This window comes from Phoxinus phoxinus, assembly GCF_949152265.1.
Source record: "Phoxinus phoxinus genome assembly, chromosome: 11".
NCBI classification, from domain to species: domain Eukaryota; kingdom Metazoa; phylum Chordata; class Actinopteri; order Cypriniformes; family Leuciscidae; genus Phoxinus; species Phoxinus phoxinus.
The window spans coordinates 33,045,090-33,066,991 of NC_136886.1; the positions used below are offsets into that span (position 1 = coordinate 33,045,090).

Genomic DNA, 21,902 nt, shown 5'->3' on the forward strand with positions numbered 1-21,902 from the left:
ATGAAACTAGTTCACGCCGGGGCAAAAAAGCTTCACTTGAACACACAGAGAACTACAGCTGTTCTGCGCATGCGTGTGCATGAGACAACTGTCTATTTCTATTTCTGCAGATATATTCATCTATATTAGTCATTCAAAAAGGGAAACCAACTCTGCAGGCTGCAGATACACACATAAACAAAGCATTTTTGAATATCAATCCTGCTGATACTTTCTTTATTCCACTCTGCTCCGGTTAATATTAAAATATTCACCCAGAAACACTCAGGTAAGATGACGTAAAATAAGAACAGCCTTCTGTGCCGTTTTGACTTCTTTGCCCGCAGTTTTGCTATTAATGCTATACTCATTCACTAAGCTAACCAGCCAATCAGACTTCTACATGCTGAATCGACCCAAAAAAGGCCTGATGGCGTCCGACTAGAGCCAATGGTGCAGAACACATCAGAAAAACTAGGCGCTAAAAAGCCCGATGTTGCCCGACGGCTTGGTGTGTCCCGGGCTTTAGAAATAGCAGCTCTGCAACACAGCATTCATCAGAAGACGAGGCGCTCTATAAGTCCCAGCGCTGCTGAAACCACATGCTAAAGTTGCACCATATTTGATCTCATACATAAAACATGGTGATTTTATACTCTGCACGTCTTCAAGACTACGTCCTACGCAAGTCTGTGAGGAGACTCCAGAGGAAATGTGTGAGGGGGGAAAAACAAAACAAAAGTCTGTTGAGCAGATCACAATGGTGCTGATGGAGGGACTTCACACTGAGAGGAGAGAGAGACTGTGAGAGCCAGAGAGATTAGAAGAGTGAGAAAACCGGAGCGTTCAGCTGAAAAACATGCTAAAGGCTTTTCTCACCCCTGCATGAGTGCACAGGCCTCCATCAGCGTGAAGAGCAGAGGGCAAATTCAGGAACATTTGCCATACTCCCAATCTACAGGCCTTTCAACATCGCTCATTTAACATCTTCACTGTATCCATAAAGCTTTCCTTGAGTCACGAATACTGGTGGGGGATACAATGAATTTTACAGTGCCTAAAGTGTCTAAAATGATACCGAGCATTACAATGATTTTAACTTTAAGACGTACCGGTGTTCGGCTTCTCGTGCCATGACTCGGTTAACATTTGAATTGCTCATCTGATTTAAAATGAAGTGGCAACAGTGTTTTGATGTTTGATTCTTTGCAAATCAGTTTCAATTAACTGGTTAAAAACTCAATTGAACAATTTGCTTGAATAATCACTCAAAAAAAAAAAGTTCACAGGAGTCCCTTCACTAATATTTTTCATATAAACACATTTTAATAAAATGTGTGGGTAAATATTGCTGTTTATACTATAAGGTGTATTGTTATATTGGTGATTATAAAAATAAAACTATCATTAATCCTCACATTTGTTTAGTTAAAACCACTGTGGATTACTGTATTATTTTGATATATATATCATTTTGATATACAGGTGAAACTGAATTTTTTTTTTACTTAAAAGGTGAAACTAATATATTATATAGACTCATTACATGCAAAGTGAGATATTTCAAGCCTTTATTTGTTATAATTTTGATGATTATGACTTACAGCTTATGAAAACCTTTTCACAATATTCTAATTTTGAATTTGAGGTTTTCGTGTAAGCCATAATCATCAAAATTATAACAAATAAAGGCTTGAAATATCTCACTTTGCATGTAATATAATATATTAGTTTCACCTTTTAAGTTGAATTACTGAAATAAATGAACTTTTGCACGATATTCAAATTTTTACTGTATTTAACAGTTTTTTTTATGTACTTGGCCACAATGGCTGTTTATTTACGATATATATTCCAAAACAATAAAAGCCCCATAGCCAACAGCTGACTAAACCTTGCTGGAAAACAGAAAGTATATGTATCATTAGCATAATCACAGTATACTTCGTTTCACAGTATATTGAACTCGGTTAACCTTCCAGAAGAACAGTTGACGTAAATATTTTTCTCAAGGTACATGACTATAATTCCATGTAAGGTGAGTCCTAGTTTGGGAATGGTAGCGGTAGGGAAGTAAATGATTAATGCTTCTGGTATTACTGCCACCATAAAGATCAGCGCCGATAATAAGTGACCAGACTATGGTGTTCTTATTGTTTTTATTGGCCTCAGGGTTCAGGGACTACATGACGTAAGGCCAGTGACTCTCATACTGCTGCACAAACACCTGATCTAAGGCTGGAGTAAACACAGCTATTTGGTTTTACAAAAATGCTCTCTCCAGGGACTCTAATGCTTCAGGACCCAAATCTTTCAATAATGACAGCAACAATTTCAACAAAAATGCTCTCATTTATTAACTTGCACTTTAAAAAGCTGCATGAATGTGACGCGAAGCATGTCACGTTCATTAACACCAGCGCGGATCCCTCGAGACGGAGAAGATCGATGTGAATCTGAAAGATCCTCCCTCGTACGTTATTACACAAACAACACGACGGTGATTGCATTCACTCTATTCCTCAAATCCCTGTGATTTCCTCGCCTCATTCCTGCCAGGCTTTGCTTATCCAACTAACCAGAATTCCCCAAATGTGTTTGAAAGAAATATAAGACTTGACAAGCGTTTTTTCGCAGAGACTGTGATGTAAAATAACAGGCACTTTAGGAATAAAGGTTGTGTTTGTTTTGTAAACAGCATGATATTCCCACTCCTACACACTTCAAGTTTAAGATCACAGATGTAGAGACGCATAGATCCGCGGGAACAGTCTTGAACGGATGGAAAAGAGATGTGTGTGTTTGGAAGTGGGATACTCACTGTCCGCATGGATTGGCACCAGCAGGCAGAGCAGCAGCATGAGGGATGTGGCGAAGGCCTGTTGGGTACGTGGCACCATGATTTCAGGATGGCGCTCACCGCAGGGGTTCCCTAAACTCCCGCTGGATGACTATACGCTCACGCTAGCATTTAGTGAGACCTGACGGGGAAAACGAAGGAGAGTGACATCAGAAAGTTCCAATGCAATTCAAATCCTCAAACATGACATCACCACATTCCAAGAGATTACCTCATCATTAGCATTCCAAGAGCATTACATCACATTACCATAATTCAGCATGATCACATTAAAGCAATGGGAGAATGACATCAGTAAGCATCATGGTAATGTTTTAAACATGACATCACCATTAGCACTCCAAGAGGAAGGTGTTTAATATAAGGTCAGTCTCCTAAAGTTATTCAATATATATATATATATATATATATATATATATATATATATATATATATATATATATATATATTTTTTTTTTTTTTTATACATTTATTTATACATTTATTTTTATAAATTAAAAATGTACTTGTTATAAAAGTTATTCAATGTTGTTGTTGTGAGGAACAGAGCCGAAGATTTAAGTCTTTATTTACTGAAAATCAACACATTTTATTGTAGACAAAACTTCAGAATTCAGAGATGCTGATTCAATAACTGCTCTGATGGAGTTATTCATGTTTGTTTGTATGGTTACACTTTATTTTAAGGTGACGTAGTTACATTGTACTTACTTAGATACGTCACATACTGAGCAATATTAATAAACTACATGTACTTACTATGGTGTTAGGGTTTGGTTTAGGGTTAGTTACTTGTAATTATGCATAATTCACTGTTATAACTACAGTATGTACACCTTAAAATAAAGTGTTACCGCTTGTTTTTGTATGTTTTGTGAACTATTCATAAAATAATCGATTCATGAGAGTAATTTGCTCTGGAATCTACTCTGGTTGTGCTGCATTTTCCAGAATTACTAAATTAATTAGTTCAAAATAGTAATTTTTTCATGAATCAGAATACACTGGTCAATTGTTGTTGTTTTTTGTCTGCAACTTGCAAGGAATACTCTTATTGAAGACATTTGTTGTCATTATTCGACACATGCTGCAAATTCACAACACATGACTTATTTTGCTAAAATATAAAGCAAAATAAAATAAATATTAGATGAAAACCTTAAACATAAAAGACGTAAACAAAAACTAGATATGTTGTCTTGTTAACTAACTGAAAGTACTGAAGTACAAGGGCTGGGCAAAAAAAAAGATTTTTCGATTAATCGATTTTTTAAATGTGGTCGATTCAAAATCGATTCTCAAAGGCCAGATTTATTTATACCCATCACCCAAAAGCCAGTATTAGTTTTCCTACAGTGTTCATAGGCTTGCAGCCTCCAGGTTACAGATAATGCTTTTATGTTAGTTTTCTCTTAAACATAAAATAACCAGATCCTGATTGATCAAGGCATGCGACTGTTCTGACTCGTCTAATTTTCAGCATCAATTTTTCATCTTGCATCAAAATCCTGTCTATTCATTGTATGCATTTGAAGTTGGGTTTTAATGTACCCAAGAGTACCTAAAATAAAAAGAGTTTAATATACAGGTTTGTGGCTCTATTTCTTTTTATTAATTAACCACTCGTAAACTGATGTTCACCGTTTAAAAATAAATCAATATAGGATTTGTATTAAATCTATATTCATTGAGTCGAATCGGGAATCTAAATTAAATTTAGAATCGAAATCGAATCGAATTGGAACATCTGAATCGATACCCAGCCCTATAAAGTACTATAATAAAAATTACAATCACATAACAAAATAACTAAAACTTAAGCTAAAATGAAACAAGTATGTAAATAATACTAAAATAGCACTGGTGGTACACAGTGTTTTACTGCACAACATTCAATACAGACTGAACACATTCACAACTCAACTTAAATATGATTTATTACGCTATGGCCATTAGGATACCGCAGTGACAACACAGATTGAGTCATTTTCATTTTGGGCTGAGCTACTCTTTTAACACAGTGACATCATGCACACAATGAATAATGTCACTGTGTTAATTTAATAAAGTGGTTTGAAACAGAAGTAAATGAGCTGGAGCCGCAACGAGTCCCGGGAGAGCGTTTCAGCGACCACAGGCACCTCTGGCCTTTAGAGGACACATGCGTTGTGCCAGGTTCACGCTGTGAGTGTGTGTCTAGGGGGGGTTGTGTGTGTGTTAATAACCTGTGTGGTGAGGGCTCTCGTGTGTCTTTCCAATGAAGCCACCCCATGCACACCCTCACTCACTCATGATTAAGATGATGCATTCATTTATTAACCAGAAGCGCTCATCATGTAATTGGCCGGACCCGGGGCTAATTAATCATGTCACACAAAGCAGACATCTGCTATCCAACACACCCACTCTTCCACAGAGAAAACAATCATGGAAACACCAGAGAGAGAGAGAGAGAGAGAGAGAGAGAGAGAGAGAGACGCCCATAGACCAGCACTAATTACTCCACCACCACAGCAGGAAAAGTGTGGAGCCGCCGGCGCTCGGCAAACTGCTTCCACCCTCAAACAGCGTTTGATCGAGAGCTGAAGGTGCGCTTCCACATTCCTGCAGGCTGAGCAGACGGAAACGTCTCTCCGTCTCCGAGCGTGCTATTTCTCCCTCTTATTATGGAAATCATGAGTCTGGAACAGAACCGCTGAGCTGACAGACCCACCGACACTGCATTAAACTGCGAGCATTTAGGGACATGCACACAGCAAACACACACACACACACACACACACACACACACGTCTCTCTGCTTCAGCACACGCTGTAATTACAGCACTGCTCGCCGTTCTGCACCCCACCGTCTCTGCCTTTCCAAAGAAAACACAGACTCGGTTTATGAGTGGATGCTACAATTGCGCCAGCCAAGCGTCTCCGGCGTGCCCAACCTGCAGGCTCTCCTGAACATTCCTGCAGGAAGAGCTCGCTGGGAAAACAAAGCGCGGACTGAACGCAGCGTGCATTTCTAAAGACCCCAGTCTCTTCTGCTGAAAGACAAATGATACAAGCAGCCAGCTAGACGCTCCATGATGACAAGCATGTTTAAATGAAGGGTCAAAGGTCAGTTCATTTCTCTCAGGAGTCAATCCTCATATGGACAGGACATGACTGCACAGGAACTGAAGAGTTCAAAAGCATCGCAGCGTCAGGATGGAGAGAAGTCCTCGCTCTGGTCTAAATCCACAAGTTGAACGTGATTGGAATAAATAATGTGATATAGCCTATATATAATAAAAAATAGTAAAAGTAAAAAAAAAAAAAAATATTCAAGGCATGACACTTTTTTTTAACAAAATGAAAGATTGTTAACACTTTAGTTTAGGGTCCAATTATCACTTGTTTATTTCCAATTAACTAGTTGCTTATAAGCATGCATATTACTGGCATATTTGCTTATAAATCACATATTAATGTCTTATACTGCAAGACTATATTCTACATCTCTTAATCAATACCCAATACCTAAACTTAACAACTACCCCACTAACTATTAATAAGCTGTAACTAGCAGTTTATTGAGGCAAAAATCATAGTTAATTAATAGTGAGAATTGGACCACAATTTAAAGTGTGACCAAAAAATTATGTTTAATTGATTTAAAAAAAAAGAAATAACTAAAAATACTACATGTTCCTACAGCAGGGTTATTAACTAAAACTAAAACCATAAAAAGCTTTTTCTTTAATTTAAATAAAATAAATGATAACAGAAATAAAATAAAAAATACAAAAATTTCTAATGTTGACATCACATTTCTCATCACAACTTGATGAACTAAAAAACTAAAATGTAAATAAAAAATTATAAAAACTATATAGACATATTTAAAAAATCTAATACAAATGGCAAAAAAATAAAAAGTAATTGAAAATATTTAACTATACAATACACAAAAATAACGGATACAGTAGGCCTACATATATTTTAACAAAAAATATGTGATGCCAAATGAATCACTGAATTTTGAACTAATTGAAACAATTAATTTGAACTGAATCACAGAAATTAATCAAACTTACCAACACAAATGGCATTTAGGTTTAGAGACAAAAACACACTATAATGTTTGTCTTGATGCACTCATACTTTAAAGTTGTGAGGCAAGGAGGGATTGTTAAATCAATTACTAATGACATGCATGGCCTAATAAAATGCATGCAATGTTACATATGATACTCACAATGTTGCTTAATTTGATTTACAGAAAAATATTCACAAATATCACCTTACATCATCAACGTTGTTCTTTAAGAAAGTGTTTTGGGAGGGATGTTGCCGGTTGCATAACATAATATACGTATAACATAATTGCACATAAATGCAGCATGCTTATCTGCCGTAATTCCAGTCCCAACATGTTGTTGCTTATTTGCAGGAGTGTTTGATAGTCCAATATCTCCAAAGAGCACTTGCTTTATTACTCCCGGATTGATGGATAATCTATCATAATCCCAGAGGAGAAATTGGTTGCTAGACATTTCCTGTGCCTTGACAGAAACCCCTTCAACACGGGCCAGAGCAGCGCTAATATCCCAGATACACTTAGAAAATCAATGCTCTTTGAATATTAATAAAGAGCTACACTTAAGTTCATCAGTCTGATGCATATGTACTTTCCTAAACAGCATTGCCATTTAAAAAGACCATTTCTTGCCCGATACTCAATTAAGCAAATAAAATCATGAGAATGCGATAAGAGGGCAGCAGTTCAGAGAGCTTGTTTGCTATGCTGTGTATTTAATCACGTCAATATTGTTACAAAGACTGCCACTATTATCTATTCATATCATTTTTAGCCCTGAAAATGGGGGTTATTATTCAAATGTCAAGATTCTTGTGAAATTTAAATAAACTGAGGTGGCAATTTGCCTGTTAGAAATACATGCTCAGTTTAAATGTTAAACGGAAAAACTACCAAACTACTAAAACTACTAAAGCTGCACCCCCCTTTTTTTAATAGACATGAAAATGCACATTCTGAACTTAAATGGTTGCAATTCAAGAATGCTTTAGAATATAGATGTGAGATTGGTCTTGTTTTAAAGAAGACATTTGGCAGAATTTTGTAGAAGTGAAATAAAAAAGTTATAGAAAAAAAAGTTATAGAAGTTTGAGTTTATGAAAATGTACAATGTTAAAAATGTAATTATTCATATTTTTTGTAAAATATATATTTTCAAAACCTGGAGGACTCTAAAAATGCAAAAAAAAAAAAATCAAATCCAAAAATCGGAACAAGTTGTGTTTCAAATTTTAGGTTGATATCTCAAAAAATCAGCTTTCAGTGAGATTTTGTTTGGGTGCAGTACCACACTTCTCCACTAGTTGACATTACTGCCCATATAACGGCGCCTGCATTTCCATATGTTGTTTGAGTCTGAACCATTATTTTTTTTACAATTTTCATACAATTTATGAAGTAGACAACCTATTCAGAAGTATAGGATGGTTTGGCAAAAGTTTGGCAGATTTTGAAATGAATTCAACCTCTAAGAAACACAGAAGATCACGTATGTGCAATATAGCTCGCTGCCACATCACAAATGGTGAATCTATAATTTTTTTCCTTATATTTAAAACATTTTCAGACCTTTTTTTCTAAAAGAATTGAATGGATGCTATCTTTTGAACTCTTGGCATGAAAACAAACTGAGGTTTCTACCATTCTTTCATGATTTTTCATGTTCATCACTATTTCAAAATAAAGGTCTGAACACGCCGATATGAAAATATTCTTGTTGCAAATTGATAAATTACGGCTCCTCTGTAAGTTCTTTTGAAAATCAGTCACCAAATATGTAAACTAGAGATTGTAAGCTTTCAAATGATAGTTTGTCAAGATTAGTTTAGGTTTAGTATAGGATATATTACTGTTTTAAATATATAATGGCTGTGGGCCTGCCAAAATTAGGGGTTAATTAAAGGAACATCAAACATCAAAATGATGTTTCACAAACATACTACATTGGAGAACTTTTGATTTTGGCATAATGGCTCAGTCCAAAACCAAGTAAACTGCCTAACTAGACATCATATGCACACTTCTAGGCTGTTTCCAACAGAAGCCAGTGAATTACGCTGCTTAAGATCTCATTTTGGCCAAGATTAACTCAGCATCACCAGTATCTATTTGCAGGTAAGGCAAACCCAAATTCCTCACATAGTGATTACAATTTTTCAATTTGAGTAAAAAATTGCATATACAAAATTAAAGAATTAGGGGAAATGACATAGTCACAATGACAATGCCATCGAATTAAAATATACAATTCCACCCAAATGTTATAATGTGAGCTTCATTTTTGATGATTATTACAGCAACATTAGCAGCTCACAGGGTTCACAGAAGCAAACTCTTGCTTTTCCTCCGGTTCTGATGCGGGAGCTGAGAGGGAATGATATCTTCTCCCAGCAGACTCTGGGGGTGTGAAGGGGAAAGGAGGAGACCCTCGAGGGCCAGCACTCTCTTATCTCCCCTGTTATCCGCCCACTCCCCACGGGAAGGAGACGCAGAGTGAGTCATACACACCAGCTCGGGATTACAAACAGCGCATCCAAATATCATGAAGGACAAGAAGTGCCAAACTGGTGGATCTTTAGTTCAGAAGGGGGCCGTCTTTCATCAGCAATGCTAATGAGGCATCTGTGTTCATTCGGGATATACACTACCAGTTAACACACCGTATTCCTTACTAGGGATGTTAATATCAACAACGTTTAAACAGAAATGTTGCAACTGACTAGTCGACAATAACCCTCCGCCCCCGAAGACCGTCTGTATGCAAATCCATTTGAAATAGACCATTTAATCTATGAACAGTCAAATCCTATACCGAATGCCACTAAAATAGGTCAGATACATGTGATGTGCTTGCATTATTACTGTACTGTATATTAAACGTAAGCGTTCACTTAACGTTTACGTTATGTTAGCCATTTGCTCATCTTCTCTTCTGAGCCTTTGCTCATCTTCTCAGTAGACATTTATTCATCGCATGACTAATAAGTTCAAACTTGTTAGCCTATAATTAACAGATTTTGTCAAATAAAAGTTAGTCAGCAGGTATTGTTGGTACATTGCTCATGTCAAGATACACATGATGGGCGGCAAAATCATAAGTAAAGCTTGACGTGTACTGACAACTATACTTTATTTATGTTGATATTGCAACTGTTCAAGTGTCAAGTTTCATTCATAATGTTTCATAATGTTTCTTTAATCCGATATAAAATTGCATACTGTATTGTCCCTCATAACCAAGCCTAAAAGCAAGCTTAATTGTTATATGACATGATATAGAAGAAAACAGAAACGTTTTGTGTAGGCTGTGGATATACTCCCTCTCCTTGCTCATCTTCTCGGTGGATATATCTCTGAACTCGCCGCGAGTGAAAACCAACGCATGCAAAATCTGAGGTAAAATGTCCTTTTATTTTCCACTCCAGATATACACTGTTTAAAATAATATATATATATTTTTTAAAACATAACATTAACATGACTGTAATTTATCGTAGCCTTTGTAAGAATATAGAGCAAAACATTAAATGTGCAAAAAAACAAACAAATATAAACGACTAGTATTTTATAATCATCTTAGCATATTTGTCACGAAAATTATGCATGGGTACAATTATTATTGTTATTATTAGCATTAGCATTGTTGTTGTTATTATTGTTAGTAACAACAACAACAATTTTAATACATTTGTCAAGAAAATGATGCATCAGTACAATTTATGTTTGCTCTCAAAACTAATTTCAAACATTTAAGTCGAGATTTTTAGATCAGAAAGTTTTTTAGATGAGAAATATAAATTCAGTCAAGTGTGTCCAAACTCATGCCTGGTTGTGTATGTGGCATCAAGCTATCCTATATGTCAAGGGTGTGCATGTCTTTAAGGGTCTACTTTCATCTTCTGGCTGACGGCATGCACAGACAGACGGGAAGAGGGATCCTCGTTCATGTGGAGTGATAGAGCTCATCACTGGCATCCAGGTGCACCACTCGGCTCCACCGGTCGCCCTGCAGCTACGCAATCCTGCGAGATTTGTGGCTTTCAAGTGCCGTGCGATGTTAGGAGATTTGTGGAGCGGCTGAGGGAGATTTGTGCTGCGGCAGGAATTTGAGGAGAGGGAAACGGATCTGAGGCCGTAAATATTGGAGTAAAGGCAGGAGTTGGAGGCTCATTGTCTCAACAGAGAAAACTGAGGAAAATTAAGGCGCCTAGAGCGCTTTCATGTTTCCTTTTACTTTTTAACATGAACACACACAGTAATGCATATGAAATCCAAACACAAGGTTTCAAAATCATAATGGTCTGGTAACAAAAAAAGGCAGACACAATGTGAGCAGGTATAAGAGCTGGGTGATATACAATATATTTGAAATGATTTTACTGCATGATTTTAAATATAGTCATTTTAATCATAAACAGTGAATCCGTTCATTCTGTCTCTTTAATGAAAACAGTGTTGAAAAGATGCCTTGACTACTTTTAACTAGATTTTTTACTGACATTAACTGACATTTACTGACATTAATTCTGTCATTAATTACTCCTCCCTCATGTCGTTCCAAACCCGTAAGACTTTCGTTCATCTTAGGAACACTAATGAAGATCTTTTTGATGAAATCTGAGAGCTTGACAGCTACACAACTACTACTTTGATGCTTCAAAAAGTTCATAGAGAGATTGTAAAACGAATCCATATGAATTGAGCGGTTTAGTCCAAATTTTCTGAAGAGACACGATCACTTTATATGATGAACAGATTTAATTTAGTCTTTTATTCACATATACAGTACAAACTTAAATCAACTCACACATCAGTTGTGGTAAACGGAAGCACAAGCATGTTCACTTAAGTGTGAGAACCAATGAGGTTCATTCTCGTGTTACGCAGCATGTTTGAGCTTCAGCAAGAACCAATGAGGTTCATTCTCGTGTTACGCAGCATGTTTGAGCTTCAGCAAGAACCAATGAGGTTCAGTCTCGTGTTACGCATCACGTTTGAGCTTCTAGAAGAGGTTTGTTCTAACGCATCAAGCAGCTTCGCTTGAATTTCTGTTTCTGTTCGCTGATTAATGTTTATATGTGAATAAAAGCCTACATTTTGGGGTGAACTATCCCTTTAAAACTAATTGGTTGAAGCGATGATTCCTTTGACTGAGAAAAGCACCCTTTTAAGACACTTCAGGGTAAGTATATAAAAGATATAAATGGAGTACCACCAAAAAGTAGACAAATTGTCACGGGTCAGGGTGTGTCACCGGTTCTTCTCTCCTGTTTGGTCCTGTCACATGAACTGTTTCAAATTATTCCTAAATTTTTCTCACGGTTTGTCTTTGCAATTGAGTCCTCCATTTGTCCTGACAAAAATATCAAGATATTCACGCAGCTCTGTATAAGGCTCACTGTTACTCGGCTATCAGTCTGACTCTCAAAAACTCTCAATAACTCAACAACTCATCTCTTTACAAGCCATTCACACACAGCACAAAAACCTCTAGATGGAACGACAAGGCAATACCCACTTAAAAATCAATAACACAAAACATAGAGATAGATCTTGACTGATCCAAACCTGTGGTCTCAATACTGTAGTTGTACTGCGTTGTTCCTGAGGGTGTTTCAGAAGCTTTTACAGTATTTTTGAATTGCTAAAACACTAAAATCCATTCTCTGAACCCAATGCTCAGTGGCCTAACCCCATTTGTCGAATCAGTCACTTTGTAGGCAAAACCTTAAACAAGTTCAGGTAGTTAAGACACTGTTTGCAAATGTCATCCACTTTTTTTGCAAAACTCTAAACACATTCTTACTCACTAAAACACATTTTGCACTGTGTTGCAAAATGGTAAATACATGTGGCAAAAGTTAAACACAACTACAACACAGCTGTCATCGTTTACACACAACAACTCAAAATTGTTCACACTTGTTTCTAATGATGTGATCAAATCAGTTGTCTAGAATATAATATATATATATATATATATATATATATATATATATATATATATATATATATATATATATATATATATATATATATATATATATATATATATATTGAGTGTTGATACCACAATGGATGGAAACAATGTGAGAGGCAGAGGAGGAAGAGGAGGAAGAGTTCGAGTAAGAGGTGGTGGACGAGGAGGAAGAGTACAAGGACAACGAAGAGCAAGACCAAGAATAGTAATTTCAGATCAAATTCGGGCAACTGTGATAGACCACGTTCTTGTTCATGGAATGACAATGAGGGAAGCAGGACAAAGAGTACAACCCGAAAAGTTTTACTCTGCGTGGAGATGGAAGGTCTATGACCGTAACCCATATACAAGGGTAAATTGGGATCCGGCACACGAGAGGGTTCTTCCCACATTGCCTAGGAAGGGACAACATTGCATGTGATGTGGACGAAGTCCTCTGGCCGGACCCAACACGAAGACGGGATGCTGAGGCAGAATGAGTCTCTCATTGACTTTGATTTTGCAATTGCAAAATATTTTGTGTAATACGCTTTTCATTTAGAGTTGTCTTTGATGAAAAATACAGAAATTCAATACTGTATTACTTGCAGTACTTACAGTATGCAATATATTTGCTGTACTGAGTTGTGAATTATTTACTTTTATTTATGGCAAAATTATTTTCTATATGCAATAAAAAAAAAATTATCTGTAACTACATGCCCTGGACGCTGTGTTGTCAATTTTTTGATGTAGTGTCTAATGAATGCTGATGAGTGTTTATATATTGACTGGCTGTGTTTATGTTTTGAAAGCATTGTTTGATTTTGAGCACAGATCAAATGGTTTTGAGGCAAGTGTTTGATTTTGCCAGAAGAGTCGGGGGTTTTGTGAATGTAGTTTAAATACTGGGTTTTGTGTTTAAAGTTTTGAGAATATGGGTGAAGGTTTCAAGAAATGTGTTTTAGCAATTGTGAAATACTGTAACTTCTCTTTCTGCATACAGAGCCTAGCGTGCTGGATGATAAAGTTTGTTTTAATCTTTTTTGGACGGAAGCACTGTGGTGTATGGCACTTACGGGATTATGTGGCCAGAGGGGTATCTGGGAAAAACTTACTTTTATCACCCCAGCAACTAATTTTTAGTGGAGAGAGAGAGAGAGAGAGAGAGAGAGAGAGAGAGAGAGAGAGAGAGAGAGAGAGAGAGAGAGAGAGAGAGAGAGAGAGAGAGAGAGAGAGAGAGAGAGAGAGAGAGAGAGAGAGAGAGAGAGAGAGAGAGAGAGAGAGAGAGAGAGAGAGAGAGAGAGAGAGAGAATATCTAACAAGAGAGAAGAGATGAGCCCCTCAGGACACACTGTTGCAACATCCTGTGGCGCGGTCATAAAAGATTTACGAAATAACTTTGGCCCCCAGTGCAAAGTATCAACAGCGAAGTTAATGGTGTGATTACACTAATAAGGGAAGGAAAAGAGATGGAACTGTGCTGCATTTAATGACAGGGTGAAAACGCCAGATAAAGAGAAAGTAGGAGCGTGTGATAAATGCAGCAGCAGCGTGAGATGCAGACCACACAGAGGGATTTGAGAGGAGAAATCCTCCTGTGCTCTGTGATCGAGGTGTAAGTCATCTGCAACTGGGGCAACTGTTATATTGCATGAGCAGAGCAGGATGAATGCATTGCAGGTTTATTGCTGATCTTTTATAGCACTGAGTTCAGACAATTACATTACACTTGCAATGCATGAAGAGCATGATGCTTGCAACGCCAAGGTCATGGGGTTTGATTCTCAGGGAATGCACGAACTGATTAAATGTATACCTTATTTGCCAAATGCATAAATGTAAATGGCATTGCATTACTTAACAAAATCTGCAATGTGACACTAAATTTGTTGTTTTATCATTTAAAAACTAACAAGCATACAGTAACTGTCTTTTTGGGGCTTTAAAAGTGTTTTCCATATTATCAAAAAAAAAGCATACTTTGGTTAATGTTTAGTTATTTATGAAATGGAATTTATACATTTCATGGTTAACATGCAACATTCCCTGGCAATTCACTTAATTCTATAATTACATGCAAGGAACTCAAGATATTCAATGAGAGACAGAAAAGTAGGATAATAATTGATTATATCCATCAGGAATTGACTGGATATTTAAAAGTTGTTTCTATACTGGATGAGTTGGGGAAAAAAACTCTCAAGGTTATATCAGGCAAAATGTAAAATAGTTTCTGAGGTGAGTTATTGCATTTTTATGAATGATTACAAATAGCGTGCAACAGTAAATTCCTCCCAATAAGAACAGGAACATAGATTAAGATAGTAAAAAGACCTCATCCTGATTTCATGTGAACTTTTAAGTGTGGCTTAGGAGTGCAAATATTTTCTAAAGCCATTGTACATGCTCTCCACTAATGGTCTAGTTAGTATAAGGGGCAAGTCAGGACACCACAAAATGAGGTGAAAAGGGTCCTGGGTCTGTTGACAGTGCTTGGCATGCCAGGTCAGTTTTTGTTTAAAAGGTTTATGAGCAAGGATTTCTGCTCTTTACACTTCTGAGAAGCTGACTCCTTGTCTTAAAGTCAATTGAACACGTATACAATATGATGTCTTACAAAGTGGATCATGAAATGATTTATGTGCCAAGGTTCTAGAACATGAGCAGGGTTTAAAAATTAATCAGAAATCAATCAAAGGTTAGTGAAGGATGTAGCATAGCTATCGAAGCCTACAAAGAAGAACAGATGACCCAGTAGAGCAGAACATCTCGAGCGATTGGCGTGAGAGGGCATTTCAGGGAAGTCTGAATCACTGAACACGAGCCAGAAAGACCACAGTCTCTATTCATGCCGTCACATTCCCACAGCATTCCAGGATTCCTGAGTCGGAGAGTGTTTTATTGCTCTGTACAGACGAATTCTGAAGCCTCCATAAAAATGTCAGAGCTCTAAATGCACTGGAGTTAAAGCTGATGTACAGCCTGATACACAATAATGAGTTAATGATTAGCCATGTGTGACCCAGCGCTTCAGTGCGCCCGGTCAAAAGCGCCCCAGACGCCAGTAAGTGATGAACTGCACGTTCCGCCGCCAGGCTCTTCGCAACTGAACCTGCGATTCTGGCAATTACATAAATTACGATCAACTATCCAGATTTATACTAACTCATCCCACGAGTCTTATTCCAGCACTGCTGATGTTTGCTACTTAACGGATCATAAGACCAACACAAGACAAATATGACTTTATATAATCAGCTGTGGTTCATGTTTACACTGGAACAGACCAACAGAAAAACAGGAAAGAGTATGCAGTCTTTATAAAACTGGAAAAGGGTTCATTTTTCACCTTAAAAGTGTAAATTCTGTCATCATTTACTCTACCTCATGTCATTCCAAACAGTACGACTTTCTCAGTATTGAAAAATCAATACCATTCATATGACATAAAAATGACATTTTCAGAAGAAAATGTTTAATGTTTTGTATTCATAGAGAGGCGTTTACTAAAAGTACATACAACTGACAACTGTGATTAGTTAATCCTGATCCCTCAAGTATCTGTGATCTACAGTGACTCAGGGTTTTCCTTCCTGTGTATCTTTAGCAATTTTTCACCTGTTTTACCATCCAATAAGTGGAAATCTGATAACACTGCAGGACGAGTTGCATGCCAAAGTCTAAACGGTTCGAGCTTGTCCACTTTAAGTCACTTCCAGAGGGAGTCAAAAACGCATTCGACCGGATTGCTTTCGTAGTGTAAACGCTCATGTGGTCGAATGTGTTCAAGCAGCCACAAAAGACCGTCTACTCTCCGTCTACTGACCTAATGCGTGAACATTATGGGAAGAGCGCTAGACAGATTTAAACTTTGTCGGCTGAAGATCCAAGTTTGTTTTGAAGATGAAAAACGTACCAAGCACAATGTTCTCTCACCATTCCTGATTTCTAACACTCACGTTTTTCCGTCGTCATCTTTGGCGTTCATATGTAAACTAGCATAGCATAGCATAGACCCATAGACCTTCCCCTCGAAGAAATCAGGACAGACGTGTTTGAAAGTGAACAATAGAGACGGATTAAAACATCAGGTGTAAACGGGAATGTGTCTCCCTCGTCTACTTGTGATCCGATTGACCAAAACGCATCTTAATACCAGGTGTAAACAGGGCCATGTTTTATTGGAAAACCAATGGACAAGTAAGATGTTCCTGGGTGAAAATGTTTTGTTGATCATAGAACAACATTCCTGTCTGAAAATGTTGTCCTAATCCTAATCCTATAACTCATCCCTAAACTCATGATACGTGAATAACACAGATGTAGAAGCACCTAAACCCTGGTTTAAGCCTAAACTTGACATAAACCCTGAACACTCAAATTTGATTGGTTGATTGGAATGTAGTTCCAGGATCAAAAAAGATATTGATCCAGCATCATGTTGTACTTGGTGAAATCACGTTCACCAAACCAAATGCAATGAGCGAGTGCTAACAATCTCTACCTAAAATTATGAAAACACATTCAATCTTTAAAAACACATGGTTTTCTCTCACGCAGCAATTGTGGGAGTTGCTCCTCAAGTCGCTGGTTTAAGATTCACACACACTGCTGCTCATTGATTGTTGTGTTTTGATTAATTGGGGTTTCAGAAGCGTCTCATAAATGCACCGCATGTGATTAAATGCAGAGGGCCAGAGAGAGTTTCCTCGACCAATTAAATAATACCGTCTGCCACCAATCAATACCCTGACACTAACATTTGGGAATAGGCACTTTGCGCTTGAGAAGCTGTGACATTGACACCCGTTATGACCTTTTGAGTGAGTGATCGCGTGACCTCAGAGGATTTAGCCGTTCGTGTTAGCGCTAGTGTAAATTGCGTGGCCCGTGGGTGACTTGGGTTAATGTTCGGCCTCGGGACACAACAGTAATTAACCTCTCCAGGTATCTGACCTCACAGAGAGCCGGCTATTTGCTCACCTGTCTGACCCTGAATGTTTTACTGTGTGTCCAGGGAGGGTTTGTTGTCGTGACCTGTCCAGTTCACTTTCATGCTCATATCTGATTCATTAGATGTACAGGATATCAGTCAAATGCACGCTCACGACACACTTCCAGGGGAATAAACACACCACCTGCTTCTCGTTAAAATGCATGAGAACACAAGTGTGCTACATCTATCACCATTAGAGCTGCAAGTGTAGTATAACAGGAGTAAAAGGTGATGGCTGACGGGTTGTCCATGATGTTGTCTCACGCTCAGTTAAAATGCACCTGTATTTCCTCTTATGCACGAGTGCGTTTACAGAGAGAAAGAGAGAGCTAAAGTGTTTCTATCTGCCAGCTGGGTTATAATAGTAAAGCAGTTCTGCTGGATGCGATGTGACTCGTGGGAGGAAAAGGGGAGCAGCTTTACGAGTCCCTCGAGCACATAAATCTGTCTATTATAACAATGTGGTCAGTGGCCATAGCAGGTTCCTCCTCAGAGAGATGGGCACCCAGGAGAGCGCTCTCAGCTTTAATAGAGAAGACAGCAGGGGGGAGAAATATTTTCTCTTTTTTTCAAAACTATTAAAACCTTGAAAGTCATCAAAGGCCCAAGCTGTTCCAAACGACAGGCAGCAAAGTGAAATTCCAAAGCAACATTGCATGCATATTTTACAGAAAATGCCATCCAAGAATGCATTTCTCACAAGTAAAAATGCAAATTCATATAGGCCGTACTTATATTTTATCATCAGGGTTCAACAATACAGAAATGTTCTATGTTCTCTATCTGACGAACATAGATGTGACAGAAATAGCTTATTATAGTCTTAAAAGCACAGGTAAAAACACAAGCAAACCAATGACTAATCTTTTGCATCATATTTATCAATCCATGGAATTACATATTACTGTAAACTTGCCAGGCTGCAATTTCTCTCAAAAAAAAGTACAAAAAATTGAATCTAAAGAAAAAAAAAGTAAAGAAAACATTTAATGAAAAAGTTATTTTAATATTGAAATATATTAATATAAATATTGTTAGTACACTACCGTTGAAAAGTTTGGCATTAGTAATATTTGTATAGTTTATTTATTTTAAATAATTAAAAAAATATTCTGCAAGGATGCATTCAATTGTTCAAAAGAGATTTTGCATCACGGTTTCCCCAAAAATATGAATCAGCACAACTGTGTTTTCAACATTGATAATAATCAGAAATGTTTCTTGAGCATCAAATCTTCATATTATAATGATTTCTGAAGGATCATGTGACACTGAAGTAATGATGCTGAAAATTCAGCTAATCATTACAGGAATAAATTACATTTGAAAATACTTTAAATTGTAATAATATTTCATAAAATTACTGTTTTTACTGTATTTTTGATTAAATAAATACAGCCATGGTCGCCATAAGAGATTTATTTAAAAAACATTCCAAAATCGTGTCAACCCCAAACATTTGAATGGTAGCATAACTAAAATATATTAATTTAAAAAAAAAAATCTCCGTCTCTTCGCTGTTGGTAGTCCATGCTCAGTTTTGTTGCATCACTGTAAATCAAAGATTCTCACTGAAAAGGAATGACTTGCGATTTGCTACAAATCACTGTCGTAGTGAACGTCCCCTTAGAAAGCATCTGTGCAGAGAGAAGAAAGCAGAGCAGCTCACTTGGTTTTGTAAAAGAGCTTTTTCCTCTGTATCTTTCCTTGTCGTCTTCACTTCTTTAAGCAGTGCAATATGCAGAAGGGGAGCGGCAGCGATCTCAGCGCTCTGCATCATGGCGGCGCACAGTTATCTCTCCTCAAAGCACTTAGGCCTTGAATTGGAATTAATTACTAGGACGGCTCTCTCGCTCACATTGCTCACATTAACATCTCACTATTGACAAGAGCGTTAATGTGAGCATGTGTGTTCTGATGAGAGTGTCACTGTAATCAAGATCTATAGCATCACTCTCTCTCTCTCTCACACACACACACACTCATGCATGTGTGCAGTAGTCGCTGTGGGAAAATCAAACAAAATACATAATTCAAGACTGACAGAGGCGAAATGCTGTTGATGCACATTGTGTCTGCACTAGAGGGAGTTTTGTTACCAAGCTGTGCGTGTGTGTGTGTGTGTGTGTGTGTGTGTGTGTGTGTGTGTGTGTGTGTGTGTGTGTGTGTGTGTGTGTGTGTGTGTGTGTGTGTGTGTGATTTGATGTTGAGGGTCTGTCTCTGTGAGATATACTGGCAGCTCTCCCTTTTCTGAGAGTGAAATGAATGTTAAATAACTTGAGAACGAGAGAGAGATACTAAAAAGTTAGTCAATTAAAGAAGCGCTCAGGGATGCGGTTAACATGCCTCAGTGAGTTATCACTGTACTAAATGAGAGGGCGCCTTATCATATGAGCAGAGGAGAGAAAGAGAGAGCGAAGGGGGAAATATTTAATTCTGAAAAATGGTTCATTAGTAATCCGATTGAAAGATAACATGTTCTTCTGCCTTGGCAGTCAGAACTTATTGCGTGTTTCTTGGAATAGAGAGAAGTTAGAAGAACAATGTCATACAAGCAAGGTCATGAATAAAACTACATTTTGTGCTTGCCTGTGCAAAACCCTCTGAGCAAACTATCAAAGACAAATTACTGACGACAATGTTAATGAACAAAGGATTTCTGTGATATCAATGATGACGAGTTGTGCAAGAAAATGTGCATCAATAATGAAATTATTTTAATTAACACCATTCACGAAACTATAAAAGAAAAAATAACACAGCAAGGATGCACTAACAGTGATTTTGATAGACTAAAGAAGAAAAATCTAGAAAGAATAAGAGCGTCTCTAATTGTCCAATCATGCTGAATAATGTTGAATAATGCTGAATAATGTTGAACATTGCTGAATAATGTTGAATAATGCTAATGTGGGGGTTTACGCAAATGAACTGAAGCACTTTGCTATCAGGCTAAATCACTCACCCAAATACATCCTATACATATGCGTATATAACATAATATCACTTCTATCTGCAAAAAAATGATGCAAATGAACAGGTGAACTTGAACTAATTTGCTAGTCCGAATGCCTAAGTCACATTGTAAATATGCTTTTCCATAACAATGATCTAAACATGCCTAACTGATTTAATTCTGCACTTATTTGTTCTTGTCAACTAAAATAATATTTTTGTTGACTAAAAATAGGTTGCCATTTTAGTCAAAGTAAATTAAAATATTGCCTACATTTAAAGAAGTTTTAAATATCAAACGACACATTTTTTAAATAAAAAAACAATACTACAGTTTGGTGAGTGTTTGCTATGTTTTTTAGTGATGATAAGTCATTAATGAACGATTGTTCATTGTGTCTGTCACATGACAAATGAACGAAGGACTCAGAAGGTAAAAGTAATTATTTATGTTCCCTGTAAATTATTTTTGACTGCATTATAATGATTTCTTAATTCAGAATATGATCAAGATTGCGTAGGTGGATGTGTTCGGTGAATTTGCCGGTTAAAAGTATAACATTTAAAGCCCCTTAAATGAACGAAATGAATCGAAAAAAGATTTGTTCAATTTGATGAACGAGATCGAACAAGGGAGCCAGTAAAATGATCCGAACTTCCCATCCCTAATGTGATTGCTATGCTATAGTTGATTGATTTTGAAGACGTCTATGTAGTTGCTTACCTTGCTAGTTTGCATGATATTCCAGAATAATTCAAAATATGGCCAGAAAAGTTACAACTTAATAACTCTCCTCAATAAGCCAAACAATACCCTTTCTGAAGGGACAATACATATTTATTTGAAGCTGAGCTTGATCTTTGTAGTGAAGCTGGTTGAGTCTTACTGGTAAAGCTAGTTAAGGAACTAGAAAACAGGCATTCGGCGACCAGCTATGTGTTCATGCATTTTTTTTTTTAGCAGGGGCAACAAATGTTGACTGCAAATCTGTTAAAGGACTCGGTTATAAGACAACGGCTCCTCCCAGCCGGTTGGTTGTCTCTGGCCGCTCCGGCTGGTCCATTCAGCGAGCGGATTATC

At 37.2% G+C, this 21,902-nt stretch overlaps 1 protein-coding gene across 2 annotated transcripts in view; it reads right to left on the reverse strand.

Moving 5' to 3' along the window:
* ptprfa (protein tyrosine phosphatase receptor type Fa) overlaps positions 1–21,902 on the reverse strand; it is a 229,810-nt gene that overhangs the window by 158,224 nt on the left and 49,684 nt on the right. For both annotated transcript variants that reach the window (XM_079628592.1, XM_079628591.1), the window contains exon 2: positions 2,801–2,960. In XM_079628592.1, the coding sequence (XP_079484718.1) occupies positions 2,801–2,879 (79 nt within the window). In that variant the 5' untranslated portion in view covers positions 2,880–2,960. The remainder of the gene's footprint in view (positions 1–2,800; positions 2,961–21,902) is intronic.